Here is a 26,711-nt window from a genome sequence, read left to right on the forward strand (position 1 = left end):
CCGGCGTCCCGGGTCTGGACCGCGCTGGGAGTGGGCGGGCCAGCGCAGGCGCAGTGTGGGACCACGCCGAGCGCGGGAAGCGCCAGCGCCGGCGCTCGCTCCCCCGTCCCTTTCCTCGGCTGTGGCGGTTCGGTCCTCTAGGTGAGTCTCCCCTCGCTGGCCTCGTCCGTGCGGCCCATCGAAGACAAGCGTGTTCTCTTCCTGCCTATGTCGGACGGACCCTTCGCTATATCCTATTTGCGCCCCTCGGGTGGGGGTAAGGGGCTGCCGAGGGCGTGTCCCGCAGAAGACTGACCTCCCTTCTTTACGATCAGCCCCCGGCTTTCTTGTCCTTTAAAATAATACTAACTTTTATAAAACATTTTCAGATAAGTAAAGGAAAAAATGCCTGCCACACAGAAGCCCATGAGATACGGACACACAGAGGGACACACAGATGTCTGTTTTGATGATTCTGGGAGGTAAGGTACTTTGAGAACCAAAAACGAGGTTTCAGGTGTGAATATTCGTTATTATTCTTTGTCATGTAACTAGTGCTGCGTAAAATGGCTCATCCACATAGAAATAAGGTTGAAATGCAAAATGGCACATGTGTCGTCCATAGATTTACTGTTTCATTCAGCCCAGCATGGTTTTAGTATATCAAGAAAGCTAAGGAGTGTGAAATCTTACTTCCAGAGGAATTGGAAAGATACGAGCTTTCCCCCACATTCCCCTTTATGCATCTCACATTATTAGTTATTTTGCCAGAATGCTAGCTGCCTGATTGTCAAATTTAGTGTTTAATTCAAACTTTTTGGAGGGCCTTTTGTGATACTCTTTGCTTTTTAAAACTGTTTGAAACATTTTGATAGGCTTCCCCCGCCCCAACGTATTTCCTCTGCTTGATTCCTAATTTGTGATATTTTGTCAGGATTATTCTAGTCCCTTGGAGGGGTATAATCCTAATTAACAGTCTACACTCGGAATAGGAAAGAGTTTTACTTGAGCCAAACTAAAGACTATAGCCCAGGAGACGCAGATTAAAAAAGCACTTGAATTGTGTTCTGTTGAACTACAAAATGAAGGACACTTATAACAGCACAAATTGCAAAATTGCATGAGTAGTTTGTCAGAATTATGATTGGTGTGGGCAAGAAGTAAGGGTGCTTGTTAAGTAAGGATTAGTTGGAGTCCAGTATGATTGTATAGTTATAAGGTTGCAGTTGGCAGCTGCTAGCAGATACTGTTTTGAGAACAGCTGGTGATATCCTTGAATCTGATACAGTTCAGAAAATTCAAATTCTCAGCAATTCAGGAATGTATTTGAAACCATATCCACAATGGCCACCCAGCTCTAATTTGAATGCCTGAGTTACAATTAGTCCATTTTAATTTTTCAACATATTCTTTTTTTAATCGGTTAAAGCAGGTGTACAGTGTATATTTGACAGGCCATAAGGCAGGTTGGCAGTGGCACCCCACTCCAGTACTCTTGCCTGGAAAATCCCGTGGACGGAGGAGCCTGGTAGGCGGCAGTCCATGGGGTCACTAAGAGTCGGACACTGAGCGACTTCACTTTCACTTTTCACTTTCATGCATTGGAGAAGGAAATGGCAACCCACTCCAGTGTTCTTGCCTGGAGAATCCCAGGGACGGGGGAGCCTGGTGGGCTGCCGTCTATGGGGTCACACAGAGTCGGACATGACTGAAGTGACTTAGCAGCAAGGCAGGTTGATATAAGTAGTATGGAGTTTAAGTTAAATCATGTATAAGCCACAGTGTTTTCCCCATATCTCACTGTGTGAATATCTCTCACATCTTCCCTTTTAGCTTTCTGAATTCCTATGCAGCACTGTCCAGTTGTGTGGCTTCTGCTGTCACTCCTGTATTGGTTGATTCACTGAGAAAATATTGCATGTCTACTCCACTGGGTGCTAGAGATAAAATAGTGCAAACAAAGCACAGTCTTTTCCCTCATTGACCTTAAAGTCTTTGTAGATTGACAGAAACAGAATACAAATTAATTGCAAAAAATACATTTAGAATTACAGTTAGAGTTATTAAGTGATATGTGCAGTAATAAGCATATAGGAGGGGAAAGTTGGCCTAGTTTCAGAAGGGAGGGATCTCTGAGGAAGTACTTCTTGAGATGAGATCTGAAGACTGAGTAGGCATTAAGAAGGATAAAGAGATGGATGATGGTGGCAGTGGGGTGGTGATATTGGCATTCCAGGGAGAGGGAACACTGAAGAGTTCCAGTGGGGTTAATTCCACAGCGTTTTTGAAAGTCAAAGTGAAAGTTGCTCAGTCGCATCTGACTCTTTGTGACCCCATGGACTATACAGTCCATGGAATTCTCCAGGCCAGAATACTGGAGTGGGTAGCCTTTCCCTTCTCCAGGGCATCTTCCTAACCCAGGGATCGAACCCAGGTCTCCCGCATTGCAGGCAAATTCTTTATCAGCTGAGCCACAAGGGAAGCCCAAGAGTGCTAGAGTGGGTAGCCTTTCCCTTCTCCAGCAGATCTTCCCAACCTAGGAATTGAACCTGGTCTCCTGCATTGCAGGCGGATTCAACTGAGCTATCGGGGAAGCCCACTACGTTTTTCTTAAAGGAGTGAAAGAAAGCTAGCCATGCTAAAGTGTTGCAGAGATTGATGAGAGTTGAATTTGTGAGGGTATTGAGTAGGCATCCGGTTCAAGGCCTTCTGGGCTTTTTATTAAGGAATCTAATTTTTATCCTAAAAGCAGTAGGAAGGTATTAAATATTTGAAGCAAAGAAATGTGATCTGTCTCATTTTTGAAAAGATACATACAGGATGAAATGGAAAAGGAGTAGAAGTGGATACAGAGAGACTGTTAGGAGATATCTGTATTAGTTCCATTGAGTGTGATGGAAGCTTGGACTAGAGTAGACATGGGTATAGAGAAAAGAGAATGCATTCAGGAGATATTTAAAAGGTAAAATCATCAGACTGGATCAAATACTAAGGATGAAGGAGAGGGAAGTGTTTGGGATAAACTGCGTTTCTGGATGTTTGGGGAAGTAATTGGCTATTCAGAAATAACGCAAAACATATTTGAAACGGAGGTTGTGAAGTGGAGAGTGTGAGTTTGCATTTGAACCTAATTAGTGTAAGATTTCTTTGAGAAATCCAGCTGGAGATTTAGTACTTCCCTCAGTTGTGTCCAACTCTTTGCGACCCCATGGACTGTAACCTGCCAGGCTTCTCTATCCTGGAATTTTTCCAGGCAAGAATACTGGAGTGGGTTGCAGTTTCATTTTTCAGGGAATCTTCCCGACCCAGGGATCAAGTCTGTGTCTTCTGCATCTCCTGCATTGACAGGTGGATTCTTAACCCCATTGCCACCTGGCAGTTAGATAAATGGGTCTAAAGCTCTGAGAAGAAACCTGAGGTTGAGATAGAAATCTGCATCTTTAGGTGATAGCTCTTGGAATTCAGAATTGTGGTCCTGACTGGAAATCTCAGTGTGGGGATTGTCAATATGTAAATGATATTTAACGCTATAAACTTGGATGAGATCACCTTGGAAAGGAGTCGGGTTTTTTTTTTAATTATGAGACTATGATAATACATTTACAGCAGACTTGGAAAATACAGAACAAAATAACATAGTTCCTCTATGTATTACAGTTATTTTTTTAAGTAGATAAATTAAGATTTTAGTTGGATTTTCAATATCAAACTCTCAAAAAATAATAGGATGAATAGACAGAAAAGTAGAAGTATATAGTAGACCTGAAAAGCACTTTGAACCAATTCAACATAAGTTAAGATTTATACTATTTTCACACAACAGCAGGATACAAATTCTATTCAAATTCACATAGACTGTAAACTGGAGACACAGGAACATATCCAGGGACATAAAACAAGGTACAAAAATTACATGGTCTGAAGTTTTCAAATCGTATAGAGTCTGTTCTCATCACTGTGGGATTATGTTAGAAGTCATATCAAAAGATATTTGAAAATAACCCGCATATTTTCGAGTGTAATGTGGCATTTACCAAGAAAGACCTTTGACTTAAGCCATTGAAAGCCTCAATAAAGTTAAAAGACTGAAAAAAACACAAGAGGGTGATTACAGAGAAGAAAGCATTTAAATGAGAAGTTAATATCAAAAATACTTAAAAAACCCCGTGTATTTGGAAATTGTCCACTTTTAAATGATGGGTGTATCTAAGAGGCCATAATAAGGAAAATTAGAAAATATTTATAAGAGTACAAATGAAAAGAGAATTTATCAGAATTTGTTGCACGTAGCTGAAGCTGTTCAACGCAACTAAATATAATGTAGAATCTTGAATAAGGCATGAAAACAAATAATGGACACTAGCATAAAATTTTGTGAAATTTGAACAAAATTTGTGCTTTATAATACTATGTCACATGTTATTTATTTATTTTTTTTACAACATAGTATGTCTTTATATTCTCAGAATTGGATTAGAAGTTTCAAGCCTCATTCAGAATTTTTTTTTAAATCACTGAGATAATAAGCTTTATAGACTTTTTTCACTAATACTAGATGCTAGAGTAAATGGAACTATATCAAAGTTTTGAGTGAATATAAATTAGAAATCTAGCATTCTATACATACTTAGTCAAACAAGTGGAATCAAAATGTCATAAATTTTTAGACAAAAATTCATAAGTTTTCTAATATATATATTATACATACTACATATATATATAGGTATACAAATACTACATTTGATAAAGGTTTGAGAAAGAACAACAACCAAAAAAGAGAAATTAGAAATCATAAATGAAATGGGAGTACTGAATATGAATTAGAAAAAGTAAAGGATGGAGGTCCCGGCTGGAAATCTCAATGTGGGAGTTGACAATATGTAAATGATATTTAATGCTGTGAACTTGGATGGAATCATCTAGGGAGGGAGTGAATGTATTTTTTTTTAAGAGATTGTAGGTCTAAGCCCTGGGCACTCCAGAATATTAGGATAGGAAGAAGGAGAAGGAGGTGTAGCCAAAGAGATAAGAAGGGATTGCAAGAAAAGTAGAAAATCAAGAGACAAGAATGGTATCAGTAAGCCAAATAAATATTTTAAGGAGGAGGAAATACACTATGGCAAATTCTGCTGGTGGGTCAAGTTGAGAGTATTTTCATTTGTTTTGTTTTTTAATGGAGTGGTAAGAATAAAAGCTTTGTTACAATGATTTAGGAGAATAGAAAAGGATTGGAGTTTATGAGGATGATACTTAAAGAATAAGAGTAGTGGAATAGGAATGTGAAGTCAGGAAAGGTGATCTTTTAAGGTGAGAAAGATTACAGCATATGTTTCAGTGGAGAGGACCCAAAAGAGGGTTAAGCCAATATTAGAATAAAAAGAAGGAGACTGGCTATGGTCTTTGAGTGGAAGAGAGGCACTATGGTAGAGTAAAAAGCAGTAGGGATTGGCCAGAGATAGGAGCACGGTCAGTTTTATAAATAGAGGAAAGGAGCACCTAGAATGAATGTGGAGAACATGTGGATAATTTCTGTAGACTTTCTGTTTTCTGAGTGAAATAGGAAAGTCATTAGTTGAGAATGGATAGGAGGTAGAGGTTTGAAGAAAGAGGAGTAGATATGAGATAGATGGTTAGTAGAGAAGGTAAGTTGAATGAACTAGGGAAATGTAATTGGATTACAGGGCAGCACTAAAGGCCTAATTCAAATTAATAGTTACGAATTTAGATTGGGATGAAATAATCTAGTTCTGTGTTTCCTTCAGTTCTATTTAGTTCTGTAAGTGCAAATTTATTAATAGGCAGTGAGTTGGATGTTTAACCAGGGTTGGGTTTTTTTTTGGGTAGACAAAGTGAAAGCCAAAGGATTTATTTGAGTGTAACACAAAGAATTCATTTTAGTGACAATGTGAATCTGAACTAGATTAGGAGGTATGTGAGAATTTGAAGGAATGAGAAACAGTGGAAAGGTACTTTCATTAGGTTGTAGATAGACTTGTGATAGAATTTAAAAATTGTTGGAGTTAGGATATTAAGGGTATAAGGTGAAACAATAAGTGATTAAGATGCTTGAAACAGATTATGAACCAATTGCAGTGTTGATAAAGACAAAATTTGAGTCTGACATGGGATAGAGGACAAGATCAAGTATCAGGAGGTTTCATCTACATGGATATTGAAAATACAGAATTGCAGTAGGAATAGTGTTAGAGAATAATAAGGAGCCTTCTGCTAAAAATCGTTAGGGAACAAGGGATTTCTCTTGAAGAATTTGTAGCTGGTCTGATGACAGTTTCAGGCTTTTTTTTTTCCCTAAGAGTAGGGTGTGGCGATAGAATGGACGGGGTAATAATGTGGGGTCCCAGAGGGATGGATATAGAAAAGAAGTCAGCCACCACTTAAGAGGGCTGAAGAGGAAGCAGTGTTCTCAGAGGAATGTTCAGAAAAAAGCTGATTTTGCTGGTGCCTGACCATGACTCTCATGAGGCCCACTGGAAGGGTTAGGAAGGGGTGGTTAGATTAGGGAAAGAGCATTGCTGTGGGAGAGAGGATAAAGGTGTGATAGAATTAGTCCTTTGCTTAAAAACTTATTGTGGATTTCTTCATTTATCATCTAACCTAGGACACCTTTGAGAATGGGAAGAAGGGTTTCAAAATAAAGTACAGTTTTTTTTAATTATTTAGTGATTGGCAAATTGTTCTTTTTAATAGATCTGTAACATACTACTATTCAAAAACTTTCAAGACAATTTTTTTGTAAAAAAGTTGGTGACAAAACATTAAAAATTTTTTTATCAGTTAACACCTGTTGTCTTTGAAAAGAGGTGTTATGTTATATCAAGAAAGGGTTGGAGAGGGAGAGATGGATTATCAGTGGTTGTCTTGCAGATTTACCTAAATGTTGAGGTGAGAACTCTGTTCATGGCACTTGTTACACCACAAACAAGATCATGGCAGAAACTGAAAGGGAAAAGAAGTCTGTCAAATTCACCAATTTTGATACAACTAGTACTAATGTGTTTTAAAGTGAAAAATTAGGACATATTTTAATGCAACTAATACTAATATATTTTAAAGCAAAAAAATAGGATAAATGCCAAATCAGCTGGGTGCATAAACCAAGAATGTCCAGGACAAACTGGGACTTATAGTCCTCTTATTTATTTCTTATAGAACCAAATCCAAACTCCTTACTCTGGTGTTAAAGTCAATCTGCTTTTTTCCCCCTCAGTTTCCTGGCATGCCTGCTCCATGTAAACTCCCCTGTGCTTTACTAATTTCTTATTTTGATTAATGTAGTATTGTCTGTTTGAAACTGTCCTTTTTACCAATCTCAGCATATCCAGTCCTACCTGTCCTTTTCTTATGAACCCTTCTGACTTTCCAAGTGGAAATTAATTTTTTTCTTCTGAACATCCATAGTTTTGTTTTTGTTTTTGGCTGTGCTGGGTCTTCATTGCTGTGTGGGCTTTTCTCCGGTTGTTACAAGTAGGAGCTGCTCTAGTTGTGGTGCACAGGCTTCTCATTGTGGAGCCCTCTTGTTGAGGAGCATGGGCTTCAGTATGCTCAGTATGAACTCAGTAGTTGCCACTCCTGGGCTCTGGAGCACAGGCTCAGTAGTTGTAGTGCATGGGCTTAGTTGCTCTGCTGCATGTGGGTTCCTCCTAGATCAGGGATCAAACCTGTGTCTCCTGCATTGGTAGGTGGCTTCTTTACCACTGAGCCACCAGGGAAGCCTCCATCCATAGTTTTTTATATGACTACTCTTTGCCATTTACCATTTTATTTTTGTATTTTATTTACTGTTGTGTCTAGAGAGGACATAACAAATGAATAACAGCACTCAGAAAATAAGATTTGAGAGATGACAGATAGCCACTTGAATAATCAGCTTTGGATAATTGAGCTTTTGCATTCATCCATTTATTCATTCAACATTTATCAAAGCTTCTGTCATAGACTGCTTTGTGCTGTAGGCACAATGGTAAGCAAAGTAGACCTGGTCCCTGTCCCTGTTGTTACAGAGATTACATGTTTCACTTTTCTTACATTATTGCAGATATCTAAATAATTTTATGCCAAGGAGAAACTGTAGAGAACATAAACTTACATTTATTTTATAGAATAAGAAGTTAACAGTCCTTGTTATCGGGGTTAATGTATATAAAATAAGGAAACATTGGCTGTTACCTTGATTTAATTAAAAAAGAGATAAAGTAGCATTCCAAAAAAATTAATAAACCTAAAACTGGGTGACTTTTTAATGAGTGTGTTTCCTTCACAGCTGTATTGTAACTTGTGGAAGTGATGGTGATGTGAGGATTTGGGAAGATTTGGATGATGATGACCCTAAGTCCATTAATGTTGGAGAAAAAGCATATTCATGTGCTTTAAAGGTATTAAAAACAATTACAGCAATTGATATGAAATGACACTGCCATGTGATGTTTGGATGAAAAATATTTTTATAGAAGTTCTGAATGCAGATACATTTTTTATTTCTCTTATGAAATAATATTTTAAAATGTGTAATAATGCCATAATTTGCCTAACATTTTTACAGGTAAAATCTGAGTGGTTTATAAAAGGTGATTAATGGATAGTGACAGTGAGCCAGTTAAAATATAAGCAAGAAATTATACCTTATCTTTAGAGTTTTAAATGTTCCTGTTTTCCTTTGAAAATTAACAATATCTTTTCAAAATTTTAGCTCACTAACTTGAGAAATTGTACTGGAAAAAAGGACTGTTTCATTAACTTCAAGATACAGACTTATTTCGTATTTCTAATGTTTTATTTAAAGTAAATATGGGAATGAGATATAGGTTCCTTGGAGAATGGAGCTATGTTTTCAGAAGGACTTTGCAAACTAAGTATCTGAGTTTTTATTTTTAATGAATTTTGAGTTAAGTGTATTGTATTTGGATAGAAAAAAGAATCTTTCTATAGAATTCATATATTTTTCAAACCTAGACTCATTAAGGTAGATGAGATGGTCTTATTTACATATTCTTTTTTAAGTAGTCATATAGGATAGAAAATATCTTCCCAGGAGAAAAATATAAATGACTGTTGTACATTAAATATGAGCTAAATCATAGCAAGGTTATGCCCAAAATCCTTCAAGCTAGGCTTTGACAGTATATGAACCGAGAACTTCCAGATGTGTATAAACTGGGTTTTGAAGAGGCAGAGGAGCCAGAGATCAAATTGCCAACACTTGTTGGATCATGGAGAAAACAAGGGAGTTCAGAAAGGCATCTACTTCTGCTTCATTGACTACACTAATGACTTTGACTGTGTGGATAACAGCAATCTGGAAAATTCCTAAAGAGTTGGGAATACCAGACCACCTTACCTGTCTACTCAGAAACTTGTATGCAAGTCAAGAAGCAACAGTTAGAGCCAGACATGGAACAACTGGTTCGAAATTAGGAAAGGAGTACAAGGCTATATATTGTCACCCTGCTTAAACTTCCATGAAGAGTATATCATGCGAAATGCTGGGTTGGATGAATCCCAAGCTGGAATCAAGATTGCCGGAAGAAATATCAACAGCCTCAGATAAGCAGGATGCAGATCATACAACTTTAATGGCAGAAAGTGAAAAGGAACTAAAGAGCTCTTGATGAGTGTGATAGAGGAGATTGAAAAAACTGGCTTGAAACTCAACACTAAAGAAACTTAAGATCGTGGCATCTGGTCCCATCACTTCATGACAAATGGAAGTGGAAAAAGTGGAAGCAGTGACAAATTTTCTTTTCTTGGGCTCCAAAATCACTGCAATGGTGACTGCAGCCATGAAATTAAAAGATGCTTTTGCTTGTGGAAGGAAAACTATGATAAACCTAAAGAGCATATTCAAAAACAGGCATATAATCAAAGGTCCATAGAGTCAAAGCTATGATTTTTCCAATAGCCATGTACTAATGTGAGAGTTGGACCATAAAGAAGACTGAACACTGAAGAACTGATGCTTTAAAATTATGATCTGCAGAAGACTTGAGGGTCCCTTGGACTATAAAGAGATCAAATCAGTCAATCCTAAAGGAAATCAATCCTGAATAGTCAATGGAAGAACTGATGCTGAAGCTAAAACTCCTATACTTTGGCCACCTGATGCAAAGAGTGGACTCATTGGAAAAGACCCTGATGCTGGGCAAGATTGACAGCAAAAGGAGAGGGGGATGGCAGAGGATGAGATGGTTAGATAGCCTCACGAAGTTGGTGGACATGAATTTGAGCAGTGCAAACTCTGGGAGATAGTGGAGGACAGAGAAGCCTGGTGTGCTGCAATCCACGGGGTCGCAAAGAGTCAGACAGAGCTTAGGGACTGAGCATCAACATCATTCGGCCCACTAGACGTCCCATGTTAAGTGCTAAAATGTTTGGCTTTAGGAATGGAATTTATAGTATAGGGTTGGCCGTGTAGGGTTGGCCTCAGAGTTCATTCTGGTTTTCCATAATGAGACAAAATCAGTCCTGATGTGGTGAAGCCACAGAGTGCAGGCCATGTTCTACCTAGCTCATGGCTCTTGTGGGGAGAGGAATTCCTCATGGAAATAACAGAAATCACTCAAGGCTTGTGGCAAAGAGAGTTTATTGAAAAGGAGCAGAGAGAGTTTCTGACGTAGACATCAGAAGGAGGTAGAGAAAATACCCTTGTCATCAGTTTGAGCAGAGCGTTACATACTTTTAATTAGTCACCAAGAATAAATCAAAAAACTTTTTCAAGGTTGTAAAAGCTCTATTGGCCCTTTTTCCCCCCATAACATACTCTTGAGATAACACCAGCACAGGATTAGCTAGGGGGGATGTATTCCTACAACATGTCCTTGGGCTAGATATATTTTCACTGTGTAAGTCTTGAGGGAAAAACAGGTTCTCAGACAAGATATGTGGTTACCATTATAATCATTAACATGGAGTTAAAAAAAGAAGAAAAAAACATACACATGAGCAAGATGTATTGTTTGTGGAGTCTATGTGACTAGATGCTTTAAGGCAAAAGAATGTATAGAATGTTGGTCTTCTCCTCCTCCTTGAGGGTCCTTGGACTCCCTATAAACCCGCCTAAGCTTTAGCTGTCTCAATAACGTAAATAAAAGCCTGAATGAACTTTTTGGTAACCCAATACTTCAATGAAAAGATGTTTCCAAATAGCCATGCAAAGTTGACAGTTTTGCAATGTATTTCATTTAAAGCATAATTGGTTATAAGGAAAATATAATTAGGTGCTTTAATTGAGAACAAAGCAGAAAAAGAGTACCACCCTCAAAATAGTAAAAGTGGGATATATCAATGTATCTGTGAGTAGTTAACTATTGTTAGTAATTGCTTAGTATTTTTTTTTTTTACAGTGTCTTTTTTACATTTTACAGTGTCCTTTTTTTCTCTGGGAAAATCAAAGCTCAGAGGAAGGTCAGATGGCTAGTAAGGAACACAATAGGCCCAAGTCATCCTTTACTGGGGTTCCTTCCTTCCTATGTACCAAGAAAAAGAATAGTCTTGACCTGATCCAGAACACAGCTCTGATCCTTTGAATGGTTTCTTTTTTTTCTTTCATTTTTACTAGTTGACATTATATACTGGTAGTGAGTTGATTTCCTAATAGATTTGTTTGAAAATGACTTCAGAGCAAGGCCTTTATTCCGGCCTTGCAAGGGAGTTAGTGTAGTTATGTATTTTATTTTATTTTTATTTTTTTTTCTATTTATGGGGCAGCGGCGGGTGCCCCATAGACACCGCTCGCCCGGCAAGGGGGAAAGGGGAGCCGAAGCTTCGCCGCACCGCGCTGCGCTGTCGCTTCTCCTAGTTATGTATTTTAACATTTTCACATGAATAGAGGGCTAGTTAAAGTTGTGTTAAAGAACTACCAAGATTCTTTACTGGAGATAACTGAGGATGCTTAGTATTCTACAAAGAAATCTGTCTGCAAAGTAAAGAATAGGCAGGTTGCAGAATTTCTGCCCATGCACATAAATAAATAGTTGGTGTTTTAACAGTTTGGCCAAAGAACACTTTGCACCATCAGTGTTGTGTTGAGTTGGTTATAGTTTTTTGTTAATTCTCTTCTTGTTTTCACATTTAAATTATTGTTAGCTTATCTTCAACATTATCAATTTAGTTTATTGTGGGTTTTTAATTATATACAGTAGTTGCAAACAGGCATAAACAGTATTTTTCACCAGTGTTCCAGTAATTGAACTCAGAGGTGTTTATCACAGTTCAAATTTGAATTGGCTGTACCGTTGTTTGAACAGATGGATACATCTCCCCAAATACTGCTGTATGGTAACTTGCCATTGTATTACCAGGTTCTTTTCCCATTAGAATGGGAGCAGAGGCTGCAGATAAGCTGAGAGGTCCTAAGTATGCAAATATGGCTAAGACCTATTGCTGTAGGATAAAGTAAGTTCATTAACAAACTTGAGTCTTTTGGCAGTTATTATTTAATATAAATTAAAAAATTGACCATATGATATTTTAAATTGTGTGTGGGGTTGGTAGACTATGAGTCGCCCATCAGGACTTAATTCTTCCTGGATAAGTAATAAAAATTAAGGTGGTAGGGCAGATCCTTAACCTTTTATGATTCTTAGCTAAAAGCTCTGCAGAACAACAGTGTCTGCTGATCATATTCAGATCCTAAAATTTTCTATGTATACAGGTGTTTTTATAATACTAAATAAACACTACACTTCCATTACAGGGGACCTGGGTTCAATGCCTAATTAGGGAACTAAGATCCTGCCTGCTACGTGGCGTGCTTAAAAAAAAGGGAGCAGTGAATTCTGCATTTAGACTTCACCCTATTCCAAAAAGACATCTGATGTTTGTTTTCCAGAAGCAGGGCAGCACTGATAGTGTGTCCTTTGTGCTGTTCCCTCATTGAGACTGGCTATGTTTTCTTTCAGAGTCTCTTGTTTTGTGACATTTGGGAATCCATGAAACACTATTTAATTATTTTTCTTGGCAGAAGTACAAGAAAAATCAGAGGCTAAAAGTTGGGCTGATGAAGGGGGAATTAAATTTTCTAAAGACAGCAGATAAGTTTTTCTCACCAATAGCTATTTCAGAAAAGTTGTACATTGAGTGACTATTTTTCTCTTAACATGGATTACATTTGTAAATTTTTTGTTGTTGTTGTTGTTTTTTACAGGATATTTAACTACCGAGGGACTCCCAATTAATTCATTTTTACCAGTGTTTCTTTTATTTTTCTTTTAGAATGGAAAATTGGTCACTGCAGTATCTAACAATACTATTCAAGTGCACACATTTCCTGAAGGAGTTCCGGATGGAATATTGACTCGCTTCACCACAAATGCAAACCATGTGGTCTTTAATGGGGATGGTACAAAAATTGCTGCTGGATCTAGGTAAGGCTCTTTGGTATCAGAAAATGAAATAATACTAGAACAAAATGGCCTCATTCATTGGACTCAGGGTAACATTTTCAGGACTCTGGTCCTTCTTTGTTGTTGTTACTTAATTATTATATTTTAGTCTTTTTTTCTGGTAAAGGTTTTTGATAAACTTGTGCTTCTTTGTGAATTGAGGTATATTGCTTTGTTGACAGCCTACTAAGTAAATATTGGAAAAGACTGAGGAAAGATGATAGTTGGATACAAAATTTAAAAAATTATTTTAGGTAGAACCTACACTGTACAGTTAGGATTTTTGTTTCTCTTGATGCTTATTTGTCATAGGAAGAAAGTGTAATTGGTGAATTGCTGAGTTGGAGTAAAAGGCCTAGTGCCTTTTTTTTTTTTTAAAGATTTACTTAATTTTTTGGCTATCGTGGGTCTTTGTGGCAGAACATCGGCTTTCTCTGGTTGTGGCAAGCAGGGGCGGCTGTTTGTTGGGATGTGTGTACTTCTCATCGTGGCGGCTTCTTTTGTTGCAGAGCGTGGGCTCTAGGGCGAGTGGGCTTTAGTAGTTCGGTGTGGGTAGTTGTGGCTCGAGGGCTTAATTGCTGCACAGCATTTGAGATCTTTCCAGACCAGGGGTCAGACCAGTGTCCTTTGCATTGCAAGGCAGATTCTTAACCACTGGACCACGAGAGCAGTGCTGGCATAGTGCCTTTAAAAGTGATTATTACCGTAATTAGATTAGCAAATAATAGAAGCTTAAGATTTAACTAAGGAAGCCACTTCCTAAAAGTATTTGTATTTAACATATAGGAAACCTTGAGTTATGTTTTATAGCATCTTTATAGAGCAGAAGGAGAAGGCAGTGGCAACCCACTCCAGTACTCTTGCCTGGAAAATCCCGTGGACGGAGGAGCCTGATAGGCTGCAGTCCATGGGGTCGCGAAGAGTCGGACACGACTGAGCGACTTCACTTTCATGCACTGGAGAAGGAAATGGCAACCCACTCCAGTGTTCTTGCCTGGAGAATTCCAGGGACGGGAGAGCCTGGTGGGCTGCCTGCCGTCTATGGGGTCGCACAGAGTCGGACACGACTGAAGCAACTTAGCAGCAGCAGCATAGAGCAAAACTAAAAGATAAGTTATTAGATATGCATGCCAGATTTCACATGTTGCTACAAAGAAATGATGGCATTTACTCTTGTGTTTTTTGAAATATTTGGGTCATAGCTTTTGAGAGCCTTTTGCATTGACATTTATTGATATACATTACTCTTTTTGTTCTTAGTGACTTTCTAGTCAAAATTGTGGATGTGATGGATTGCAGCCAACAGAAAACATTTCGAGGACATGATGCCCCTGTTTTAAGTCTTTCCTTTGACCCTAAGGACATCTTTCTGGTAATCATTTTTTCTCCTCTTTTTGCATTTTTTGGTGAATATGTTTAAAGCTGTAAGAAAATTAGCATAAAATTTCATGCAATTGATATAAGCCTGTTTGAACCAGTTTCCATATAGTATTATGGCTCTAACTATAGAGAAATCTATTGTTTTATTCCTGCAGGCATCATCTAGTTGTGATGGATCTGTCAAAGTGTGGCAAATTTCAGATCAGGTAAACTCATCAATTTGAATTTAAAACTGTTTGCCTATTTGTTCATATATTGGGTGTTACATAATGTATTATTGGGCCAAATTAGTAATTCTTTTCCTTCATAGTTCATTTCTCTTCAGTAGCATAAAATACTGGTTTTGTGATTGAATTCCACAGTAATCTATTCAAAAATAAATATGTTGAAGACTAATTGATTTTGTACCCAATCACAAAGGAAATTATAGATTTATATTTCATTTTTAGGTTTGGTAAGTCAGTAAGGGAAATTTGATCATTATATATTTACAAACTAATTACCATATTTTGGTCCCTAGATGTTGGGGATTCAAAAATAAGACATGGGCCACACTTGATTTGGAGAGTCACACAATTTATTCTAACCCAGTCTGATAGTAGTTTTAAAAGAGGTATGAAGAAAGTGCTTTCTGGATCGGCAGAAGGAACAATTAATTCTTCCTGAGGCAATCAGAGGAGGCTTGGCATTTGTGGGGATGATGTGGCTGATGAGAAAAACATCCCCTACAGATACATTTCAGCTCATAGCCACAGTCCCTTCCCTCATGTTTGAACTATTTAAAAGAATTGATTTTGACAGCTTGACATTTTACAGTAGATCTCTCAAGTTTCTTTTCATAATTACTTTAAGATTTTAATGTACTGGGGGTTTTTGTTTGTGTTTATTCAGTGAGTATATTGTTTGCTTCTTCTACATAGGAAATACTCTTATTGAGTTAATTATTTAAGACTCGTGCGCTTTGTAATTCTGAAAAACTTAAAGGAACTTAGGTAAATCGAATACTGTATTATAATTAGGTTAAAGTGAATTAAGTTGCTTTTTTCTGAGTGATATATCAGTTTGAAGAAACCACTTATTAAATGTATTTGGTGCTGCTTATCTTTTGAGGAGAGTTTTCATAAAGGGAAACAAATTTTTATTTTGCATTTTATTTTGCATTTTTATTTATTTAAAATGATTATTTTTCAGTCAGAAGACTTAGATTTTCCTGTTTTTTTTTTTTTAATCAGACATGTCCTATTAGTTGGCCATTGCTACAAAAATGCAATGATGTGGTAAATGCAAAATCAATCTGCAGACTTGCTTGGCAGCCAAAAAGTGGGAAGGTGAGTGACTCTTATTTTTCAACCTTTGTTTTATTTATATGTTTTGGTCCTTGTTGTCTTTGAGTGTAAGAATAGTTTTTTTAATTGTAACTATTTCATTTATTCTATAAATTTTAGAGCTAAAAGCCAATTAATCATTATTAAAAAGTTTTAAGAAACATTTCAACTTTTGTCTTTTTTTCTATTTTTTTTCCCTTTATTTTTCTAAATGAAACTATGGAAACAGTCTTGTTATGTCAACTTTTACTACTAGTGTTTAACATTTTGGGGATACTTGCTGATACAGTTAGACAATGGAAGGATATGAGACATTTGAAAGAAGAGAAGGAGAATGTATACAAGAAAATGCTTGTATCTCAAGAAAATCAACTGAGGGAAAAATATTACAGATATGAAAATTCAGTCAGGTAGTTGGAAGCAAAATTATGAAACCAGTAACAGTCCTGTATACAAACAGCAGCCATTTAGAAAATATGGTGGGAAAAGATAAAATAACTTGGAGTAAACTCCAAAAAATGTGTAAAAGCCAAATAAAGAGAAACATGCTACCCAGAAGAGTAAAAGAAAACTTTAGAAAAAAATTTATCCCATTCTTTTTTCTAAGTTACTTATTTATTGAGGAATAGTGATTTACAATGTTATGTTAGTATCAGATGTACAATAGTGATTCAGAATTTTTGTAGATTGTATTCCATTTAAAGTTACATAAAATATTGGCCGCATCCCCTGTGCAATATATCCTTTTAGCTTATTTATTTTATACAGTATAGTTTGTACTTCTCAATCTCTAGCCCCTCTTTTGCACTTCGCCTCTCTTCTCAGTGGTAACCACTAATTTGTTCTATTTATCTGTGAGTCTGTTTCTGTTTTATTTATTCATTTTATTTACTTATTTTATTTTTTAAATTCCAGATGTAAGTAATAACATACAGTATTTGCCTTTCTCTGACTTATTTCACTAAGCATAATACCTCCAGGTTTATCCATGTTGTTGCAAATGAAAATATTTAGAAAAGTACATTAAAAAATATATCCCATTATTTGAAATGAATTTTTGATATTATTATATCAGTTATTCGGAGAAGGCAATGGCACCCCACTCCAGTACTCTTGCCTGGAAAATCCCATGGACGGAGGAGCCTGGTAGACTGCAGTCCATGGGGTCGCTAAGAGTTGGACACGACTGAGTGACTTCACTTTCACTTTTCACTTTCATGCATTGGAGAAGGGAATGGCAACCCACTCCAGTGTTCTTGCCTGGAGAATCCCAGGGACAGGGGAGCCTGGTGGGCTGCCGTCTATGGAGTCGCACAGAGTCGGACACGACTGAAGTGACTTAGCAGCAGCAGCATATCAGTTATTACTTAAGTTATTTATAGTCTTGAAAACATTCAATATAAAATATCAGTAAGATGTTTAGGGGGACCAAAGAACTTATTCTAAAGCCATATGGAAAACTAAAAGTTTTGAAAAAGAAAAGTGGTGAAATCTAGTTAAATCAAATATATAATGTGCTATGGAAATCAAAAGTTTGCTGCTTACTTATGAGTAGATATCTATTAAACAGAGAGGTAGATCAAGCATATGTGGGAAGTTAGTATATTGTAAAGGTGAAGAAAAGGAGATTTAATAAAGGTACTGGCAAAAGGCATAAATATCAGGAGGTGAGAATTACTGAGAACCATCTTGAGGCCTTCCTATCACATGGTGAATCTCATTATATAAATATTTGCTGTATTTTTCAAATTATCTGTGTATGTGAAAATTTTGAGAAAAAATTTATAAGTTTGGTAATATAAAAAAAAATATTTCAGTGGCAAAGGACAAATGTAAACTGAGAGCTTGAAATAATATGATAGAATTCATTTCTTTGATAGTCAAAGAGTTCTTATAAATCAGTAAGATCCCAATAAAAAGATGAACAAGGACATTAGCAGACAGTGTATAGAAAAAGATACACAAATGGCTTTTACATATGAAAATACACATGCAGCCTTTCATACTAAGGACTTCCCTAGTAGGTCAGATGGTAAAGAATGTGTCTGCAACGCAGGAGACCTAGGTTTGATCCCTGGGTTAGAAGGTCTCCTGGAGAAGGGAATGGCGACCCACTCCAATTCTTGCCTAGAAAATTCTCAAGACAGAGGAGCCTGGTGGGCTACAGTCCATGGGGTTGCAAAGACTTGGACAGGATTGAGCAACTAACACTTGCTTTCATACTGAAAGAAATACAAATTGATCATCTGTTTTTCATTTGTCTGATTCTCAAACTTCAAAAGGTTGATATAAACTGTGTGGAAGAGTATATGGCAGTTTTTATTGGAATGCATGACCAATAGAACTAGTTCTAGGATGTATTCTATAGATACATTTGCACATATGCACTATGTATCATGTACGGCAAAAATGTCTTATCATTATTTGTAGTAGCAAAAGATTGTAAACATCCTAAATGTTCTTTAATAGAGAACTAGTCAAATTGTGGTGTTTATTCCTGGGAGTGGGATACGCTGCAACTGTTAGAATGAGGTATATCTGTGTCTTCACAGGGAATAATCAATCTTTAGAAATACTAAAAACATCAGGCTATAGAGCTGTAGATACAGATAGTAGATAGAATGCTGTTTATTGTTTCTATTTGCATATATGTACATAGTGCATTCTTGTATAGACTGTGCTTAAGTTCTTTGCTTTTGGGAAGTAGAAATAGGATTTAGGGATTAGAGAGACTTACTTTTCAATGTATACCCTTTAGTGTCATGTAAACTTTGATGAGTACATTCAGCATTAAAGTGATAGTTGAAAAATCTGGTATGTATTTTTCTTTGCTTATGAAACAACAAAATTTTAAAAACAATACTTTTTTTGGTAAGTGTGAAAAGAATATGTCATTTTCTACTAATGTATTTCTTTGGAAGAATACGTAGGAAGATAAGTTTCCTTTTTCTAAGATACACAAAGTATTGTGGCTCTTTTCTTTCCTTCCAGCAAATGAGATGAATTAAAAAAATTTTTTTTGTTTGTTTGGCCACACATTGTGGCCTGTGAAACTAGGACCAAGGGTTAAACTTGAGCCCCTGCGGTGGGAGCACAGCGTCTCAACCACTGGACCACCAGGAAAGTCCAGGATGAAGTTCTAGATCCAAAGTGCTTATATACCTTAAGAAATGGTATTAAAAATACGAGTATTATAAGTGCTTTGTGTTTCAGTACCAGCAGTTGAGTGATCATCACCCATTCTTTGCTCATTAGGATTTTAAGTAACCTTCTGAGTTTGGTTATTTGCCAATTAAAATATAGCTTTGCTCTTATTTGGATGAATTTTCTGCTTTTTTTCCTCTTTAAACCTAACTTTTATTTAAATCATTTATCTTTCCTAATAGTTACTGGCAGTTCCTGTGGAAAAATCTGTTAAGCTATATAAAAGAGAAACTTGGAGTAACCAGTTTGATCTTTCAGATGATTTGATTTCTCAGGTAGGTTTTGTAAGTGATAACTTTCAAGAGGCTAACGGGAATATTTACTGCATACTTTGCGTTAATACAATTACAGTTAAATATTGTTGGACATGGAGAAGAACTCCATCTTCCGCCCCTCAGCCTTTCTACATTTAGCCAATAATTGGACAGTAGATAAGTCTTTGTTAGGTCCTATTTGACCATTCTCCTTTGTGAAACTTGATAAGAAAATCTTTTAATTTGTAAGAAGTCAAATGCCTAGCATAGTATTAGAATAGGTAACTCTCACATTATTAGTAGTAAGCATTTATTGTTAAGTGAACTTCACTGAGACTTGTTTATTAGACCCTGGAATTTTAGAACAGGAAAGGTTGTTGGTCTGTGTGTGTGTCTCTCTCTCACCCCCTTTTCTCTCATTCTACCCATTTTGCAGTTAGGAAACAGAGGCCCAGTAGGTCAGCAATTATGCTTCTGTGACTCACTTCACTTCCTAGTTCTTCATCTTGATGACTGCTAAGAGGATAACTTGTGTTCTCTTTCCAGGATAAAAGCATTTCTTAGACTCTATTTTTAAAAGTGTGCTAGTGTAATTTTCTGATGATAAACAAACTAGTAGCCGCTATTCCTTTGTTAAATATTACTGGAAAAGAACATTAAAAAATAAGTAAACTTTGTCTTGCCATTTGTGTATCAGATTTAAATAAAAATTGGATATAATAAGGATTATAAAATTTTGAATTTGGTAATAAAATGAGTTTTTTTGTTTCAAATTATATAAAATAGTTATTTATTATTGTTTTTCTTTACTAGACACTGAATATAGTAACCTGGTCTCCTTGTGGACAGTATTTAGCTGCAGGGAGTATTAATGGTTTAATTATAATTTGGAATGTGGAAACCAAAAATTGCATTGAAAGGTATGATTCAGTAAATCTTTTGTCTCTTTTTTGCTTATTTCTATTAGATTTTTGTTTTATTATTAAACATTTCAAATTTGTGTTTATTAGATTGTTAAAATGCACACTAATAGATACGTTTATCAAAACTTTGCTAAATAAAATTTATCTACAGAAATGGATAGCTTATAATTTTATTTTATCTTATTTTTTATTTTTTGATAGCTTATAATTTTCTTGACAAGGTTTTAAGAGCTTACATTTTAATTTTTAGGGTGAAACATGAGAAAGGTTATGCAATTTGTGGCCTGTCATGGCATCCTACTTGTGGTCAAATAGCTTATACTGATGCAGAAGGAAATCTGGGACTCCTGGAGAATGTTTGTGACCCCAGTGGGAAGATGTCAAACAGTAAGGTAATAAGTAATAGGGTCGAACAGTTTCTTCAGTCTTTCTGTGGTCGTATGAGTTTGGGAAACACTGCAAACCAGGTTACTTTCTTTGAAAATTATAATTTATGTTTTTAGATGTTCAGTAATGCTCTATCACAGAACTGTTTAAACTTGTTTTATCCTCATGTTTCACAAACACATTTTCCTAAGGAACTTTTTTCCCCTCCATATAATGTCCATTAATATTCCATGGCTCTCCAAGAAATGCCTTTGTGAAATACTGCTTTAGTATTCTTGTGTTCTAGGAATTTTTAGTTAAATGTTTTATAGATGAAAATTAGAGTTAATAGCTGTAATTTAGTTTAACCTAAAGTTTTTCTGTCCTGAATTAGAGTTATCTCAGAGCTTGTTTTATGTATGCTCAAATACCTGATACCTGAAAGCCCCACTAAAACTACTGAATTTTATTTTTTTATGTTTATTTATTTATTTGGGGCTATGCTGGGTCATTTGTGCTTTCTCTAGTTGCAGCGAGTGGGGGCTACTCTCCAGCTGTGGTACATAGATTTCTCATTGTGGTGGCTTCTGCTGCGGAGCACAGGCTCTAGATGCACAGGCTCAGTAGTTACGGATTTCTGGCCTTATTGCCCCATGGCATGTGGGATTTTCCCAGAACAGGAATTGAACCCAATGCACAGTGAAACCCAACCCAACCCAATTGAACCCAATCAAACCCAGTCCAATTCTTAACCGATGGACCACCAGGGAAATCCCAACAATTTTTTTAAGTGCATGATCTCATAAAGAAGATAGTTGAAATGATGATAGTTAAAAAGTAAAAAATCTGGAAGTTGAAAAATAGGACAATTAGAAACTAGATTGAACTTCTCAAAAAGCTGAGTCCTAAAACTGCTGCAATGGGGGTCAGCTGAAGTGCAATTTAGTTTGCTTGGCTTAATCCCCAAAATTCAGAATTTGGTAGCCCTAGGTACAGTCAGCAAAAATAAGACCAGGAGCTGACTGTGGCTCAAATCATGAACTCCTTATTGCCAAATTCAGACTTAAATTGAAGAAAGTAGGGAAAACCACTAGACCATACAGGTATGACCTAAATCAAATCCCTTATGATTATACAGTGGAAGTGAGAAATAGATTTAAGGGCCTAGATCTGATAGATAGAGTGCTTGATGAACTATGGAATGAGGTTCCTGACATTGTACAGGAGACAGGGATCAAGACCATCCCCGTGGGAAAGAAATGCAAAAAAGCAAAATGGCTGTCTGGGGAGGCCTTACAAATAGCTTTGAAAAGAAGAGAAGCGAAAAGCAAAGGAGAAAAGGAAAGATATAAGCATCTGAATGCAGAGTTCCAAAGAATAGCAAGGAGAGATAAGAAAGCCTTCTTTAGCGATCAATGCAAAGAAATAGAGGAAAACAACAGAATGGGAAAGACGAGAGACCTCCTCAAGACAATTAGAGATACCAAGGGAACATTTCATGCAAAGATGGGCTTGATTAAGGACAGAAATGGTATGGACCTAACAGAAGCAGAAGATATTAAGAAGAGGTGGCAAGAATACACAGAAGAACTGTACAAAAAAGATCTTCATGACCCAGATAATCACGATGGTGTGATCACTGACCTAGAGCCAGACATCCTGGAATGTGAAGTCAAGTGGACCTTAGAAAGCATCACTAGGAACAAAGCTAGTGGAGGTGATGGAATTCCAGTTGAGCTCTTTCAAATCCTGAAAGATGATGCTGTGAAAGTGCTGCCCTCAATATGCCAGCACATTTGGAAAACTCAGCAGTGGTCACAGGACTGGAAAAGGTTAGTTTTCATTCCAATCCCAAAGAAAGGCAATGCCAAAGAATGCTCAAACTACCACACAATTGCACTCATCTCACATGCTAGTAAAGTAATACTCAAAATTCTCCAAGCCAGGCTTCTGCATTATGTGAACCGTTAACTTCCTGATGTTCAAACTGGTTTTAGAAAAGGCAGAGGAACCAGAGATCAAATTGCCAACATCCGCTGGATCATGGAAAAAGCAAGAGAGTTCCAGAAAAGCACCTATTGCTGCTTTATTGATATGCCAAAGCCTTTGACTGTGGGGATCACAATAAACTGTGGAAAATTCTGAAAGAGATGGGAATACCAGACCACCAGATCTGCCTCTTGAGAAATCTGTATGCAGGTCAGGAAGCAACAGTTAGAACTGGACATGGAACAACAGACTGGTTCCAAATAGGAAAAGGAGTACGTCAAGGCTGTATATTGTCACCCTGCTCATTTAACTTCGATGCAGAATACATCATGAGAAACGCTGGACTGGAAGAAACACAAGCTGGAATCAAGATTGCTGGGACAAATATCAATAACCTTAGATATGCAGATGACACCACCCTTATGGCAGAAAGTGAAGAGGAACTAAAAAGCCTCTTGATGAAAGTGGAAGAGGAGAATGAAAAAGTTGGCTTAAAGCTCAACATTCAGAAAACGAAGATCATGGCATCCAGTCCCATCACTTCATGGGAAATGGATGGGGAAACAGTGGAAACAGTGTCAGACTTTATTATTCTGGGCTCCAAAATCACTGCAGATGGTGACTGCAGCCATGAAATTAAAAGACGCTTACTCCTTGGAAGGAAAGTTATGACCAACCTAGATAGCATATTGAAAAGCAGAGACATTACTTTGCCAACAAAGGTCCGTCTAGTCAAGGCTATGGTTTTTCCTATGGTCATATATGGATGTGAGAGTTGGACTGTGAAGAAGGCTGAGCACCAAAGAATTGATGCTTTTGAACTGTGGTGTTGGAGAAGACTCTTGAGAGTCCCTTGGACTGCAAGGAGGTCCAACCAGTCCATTCTGAAGGAGATCAGCTCTGGGATTTCTTTAGAAGGAATGATGCTAAAGCTGAAACTCCAGTACTTTGGCCACCTCATGCAAAGAGTTGACTCATTGGAAAAGACTGATGCTGGGAGGGATTGGGGGCAGGAGGAGAAGGGGACGACAGAGGATGAAATGGCTGGATGGCATCACTGACTCAATGGACGTGAGTCTCAGTGAACTCCGGGAGTTGGTGATGGACAGGGAGGCCTGGCGTGCTGCGATTCATGGGGTCGCAAAGAGTCGGACACGACTGAGAGACTGAACTGAGGTACATAAAAGTGGAGCCGAAAACAGGAGGATTCATTTAGTAAGCAAATAGATCCCTCCAGTCTCAGCAGCAGTGAGCACAGCTGGGTAATTGTCCTCCTTCAACCAGTGTACATTCTGGCAAAAAGCTGGAGACTCGTTCTCCGAGTAAGGTTACACTGGGTACCACTGAGTGGTGTTGGGTGAAGGGGAAAAACTGTTCTGAAAAATAATACATGAAAGTGTATATACTTGAACATTCAAATTTCCAGCTCACTTTTCATACTTGGCTCCCAGAGCATTGTCAGCCAGTCTTACACTTTTCAAGCAGGAGATTGGAAGATCTTTGGGGGAATCTCTGTAGGGAAAAAGACCAAAACAGAGAGAAGAATTTTATTTTCTGACGTATAGTTGACATACAATATTATGTAAGTTACAGGTATATAACATACTGATTCCCAATTTTTAAAGGATGTACTCCATTTATAGTTATTATAAAATACTGGCTATGTTTCGTGCTGTACAGCATATCCTTGTAGCTTATTTTTTCCTGAATAGCTTTATTGAAGTACAGTTGATACAAAGTAAACTGCACATACTTGAAATGTATAATTAGGTAAATTTTGAAACCATAACTATAATCAAGATAGTGAACAAACTCATCATCTGTTTTTATATTAAACCTGTAACACTGACTATATGTATGTATAACATTGATAAAAACAAAAAGTAAATTGAGAAATAATTTTTAGTTCAACAAGGTCCTATTGTGTAGCACAGGCAACCTATGATAAACCATAATGGAAAAGAATATGAAAAAGAATACACATATGTATAACTGAATCAGCTGAAGTTAACACTGTAAATCAACTGTTCTTCAATAAAATTTTAAAGAATTAAAAAAAAATTTAGTTTGTCACCTCTTATAAAACCTTAACTCTTCTATTTAGACTTGCCTTCTCTCTCCTTTTTGCTTTTGTTCCTCACAGCACATATTTCTGTTACAACATCTCTAGCACTGAGTGGCCCTCTCCACAAGGAAAAGATTAAAATCCTCATTTTTGATAACAAAGCTAAAAGCAAATTTATTACCAACTTGAGTATGTAAACATTTAGGACTATGGATAAAATAGTTAAATATCTTCTTTTAGCATTTAGTTATTTAATTATTCAGTCATATGAACTCAGAAATATTTTTCCTGTTCTCTCATTTTTTAAATATCAACTTTCTAGAACACATTTATATGCATTTCCACCTAACAGATTTGTGATACAGTCCCTTTTAAATCCATTAATGGTGTTCTTACTAGACATTTATTCCAAGCTGTAAGTTTTTCCTTTGACTTAACATTGTATGGTTTTTATTCATTCTGTATTAATAACTGTGATCTTTACAGCATAACTGCTTACTGCTCACTTTTTAAAGTGATTTCAAAAATTTTTACAGTGACATTCAGTACTTGCAATATATTCATATTCCTAGGAATCAATGATTAATGTTGAATTTAATTGCCACTTTTGTTTTTCTGTTGGTTCTGTTTACTTCTGTAAGCATCAAAAAATTTCCAAAAATATCCCCAGAACAAGCTTTAACTGAGATCATTTAAACATCTTACCTAGGCAGTATCTTGTTCAAAAAGAAAATAAAGAGAGAATATCTTATAGTGAGAGACTTTGCAAGGACTCATAGGTGACTTCTTTTCTGGATAATGATTGTGAAGAATAAAATCTTGCTTTATATTTGGATATACACATGTATTCTTTATGTGTCTGTCTTATACTGCCACCTTATCTATAGACTGTAAGGCATTTAAAGTAAGGACTAGGTCTTTCATAATGTAAATAGCAGTCCTAATAAATATATTTGTCAATTATTTTTACCACGGCATTTGCTTACTCAGAGTTTATAGGTACATGTTAAAAGGTTGCCTTTTGAGTAATTGTGTTTATCTAAATAGTTCACTAATACTTTCTTATTTGTATTAATTTGTTCAAGGTGTCTAGCAGAGTAGAAAAGGATTATAATGATCTTTTTGATGGAGATGATACAAGTAATGTTGGTGACTGTCTAAATGACAATGCAGTCAAAACTCACTCTTTTTCAAAGGGGATTGTAAATGATGAGGAAGATGATGATGACCTTATGCTGGCTTCAGGTCGTCCTAGACAGCGAAGTCACATCCTCGAAGATGATGAAAACTCAGTTGGTATGAGTTGACTTTGTGAATGTGATAATCCATCCTGTTGATCAATATTTTCCATTTTTTATTAAAACTATTATTCAAAGTCAGTATTGAGCTGGTAAGTAAAGAGTACATCAAAGGCTGTGTATTGTCACCCTGTTTATTTAATTTATATGCAGAGTGCATCATGAGAAATGCTGGACTGGATGAAGCACAAACGAATCAAGATTGCCATGAGAAATACCAATAACTTCAGATATGCAGATGACACCACCCTTATGGCAGAAAGCAAAGAAGAACTAAAGAGCCTCTTGATGAAAGTGAAAGAGGAGAGGGAAAAAGCTTGCTTAAAACTCAGCATTCAGAAAACTAAGATCATGGCATCTAGTCCCATCACTTCATGGCAAATAGATGGGGAAACAATGGAAACAGTGAGAGACTTTTTTTCGGGGGGTTCCAAAATCACTGCAGATGATGACTGCAGCCATGAAATTAAAAGACGCTTGCTCCTTGGAAGAAAAGCTGTGACCAACCTACACAGTATATTAAAAAGCAGA

General features: G+C 36.8%; 1 protein-coding gene across 8 annotated transcripts in view; it reads left to right on the forward strand.

Annotated features, from left to right (window-relative positions):
• Position 1: 1 nt before the first annotated feature.
• WDHD1 (WD repeat and HMG-box DNA binding protein 1) overlaps positions 2–26,711 on the forward strand; it is a 53,808-nt gene continuing 27,098 nt past the window's right edge. For 2 of the 8 annotated variants that reach the window (XM_086320576.1, XM_086320578.1), the window contains exons 1-11: positions 2–141; positions 369–461; positions 8,261–8,372; positions 13,207–13,358; positions 14,637–14,748; positions 14,912–14,962; positions 15,989–16,084; positions 19,468–19,560; positions 20,353–20,459; positions 20,713–20,854; positions 25,968–26,178. In XM_086320576.1, coding sequence (XP_086176702.1) covers positions 385–461; positions 8,261–8,372; positions 13,207–13,358; positions 14,637–14,748; positions 14,912–14,962; positions 15,989–16,084; positions 19,468–19,560; positions 20,353–20,459; positions 20,713–20,854; positions 25,968–26,178 — 1,153 coding nt within the window. In that variant the 5' untranslated portion in view covers positions 2–141; positions 369–384. Of the gene's footprint in view, positions 257–368; positions 462–8,260; positions 8,373–13,206; positions 13,359–14,636; positions 14,749–14,911; positions 14,963–15,988; positions 16,085–19,467; positions 19,561–20,352; positions 20,460–20,712; positions 20,855–25,967; positions 26,179–26,711 lie in introns of all 8 variants that reach the window. The other 6 variants (XM_086320579.1, XM_086320581.1, XM_086320582.1 and 3 more) reach the window with 4 other exon arrangements.

This window comes from Bos grunniens, chromosome 10, assembly GCF_055505025.1.
Source record: "Bos grunniens cultivar Pamir isolate PY7600 chromosome 10, Bosgru_T2T1.0, whole genome shotgun sequence".
Taxonomy (NCBI): Eukaryota; Metazoa; Chordata; class Mammalia; order Artiodactyla; family Bovidae; genus Bos; species Bos grunniens.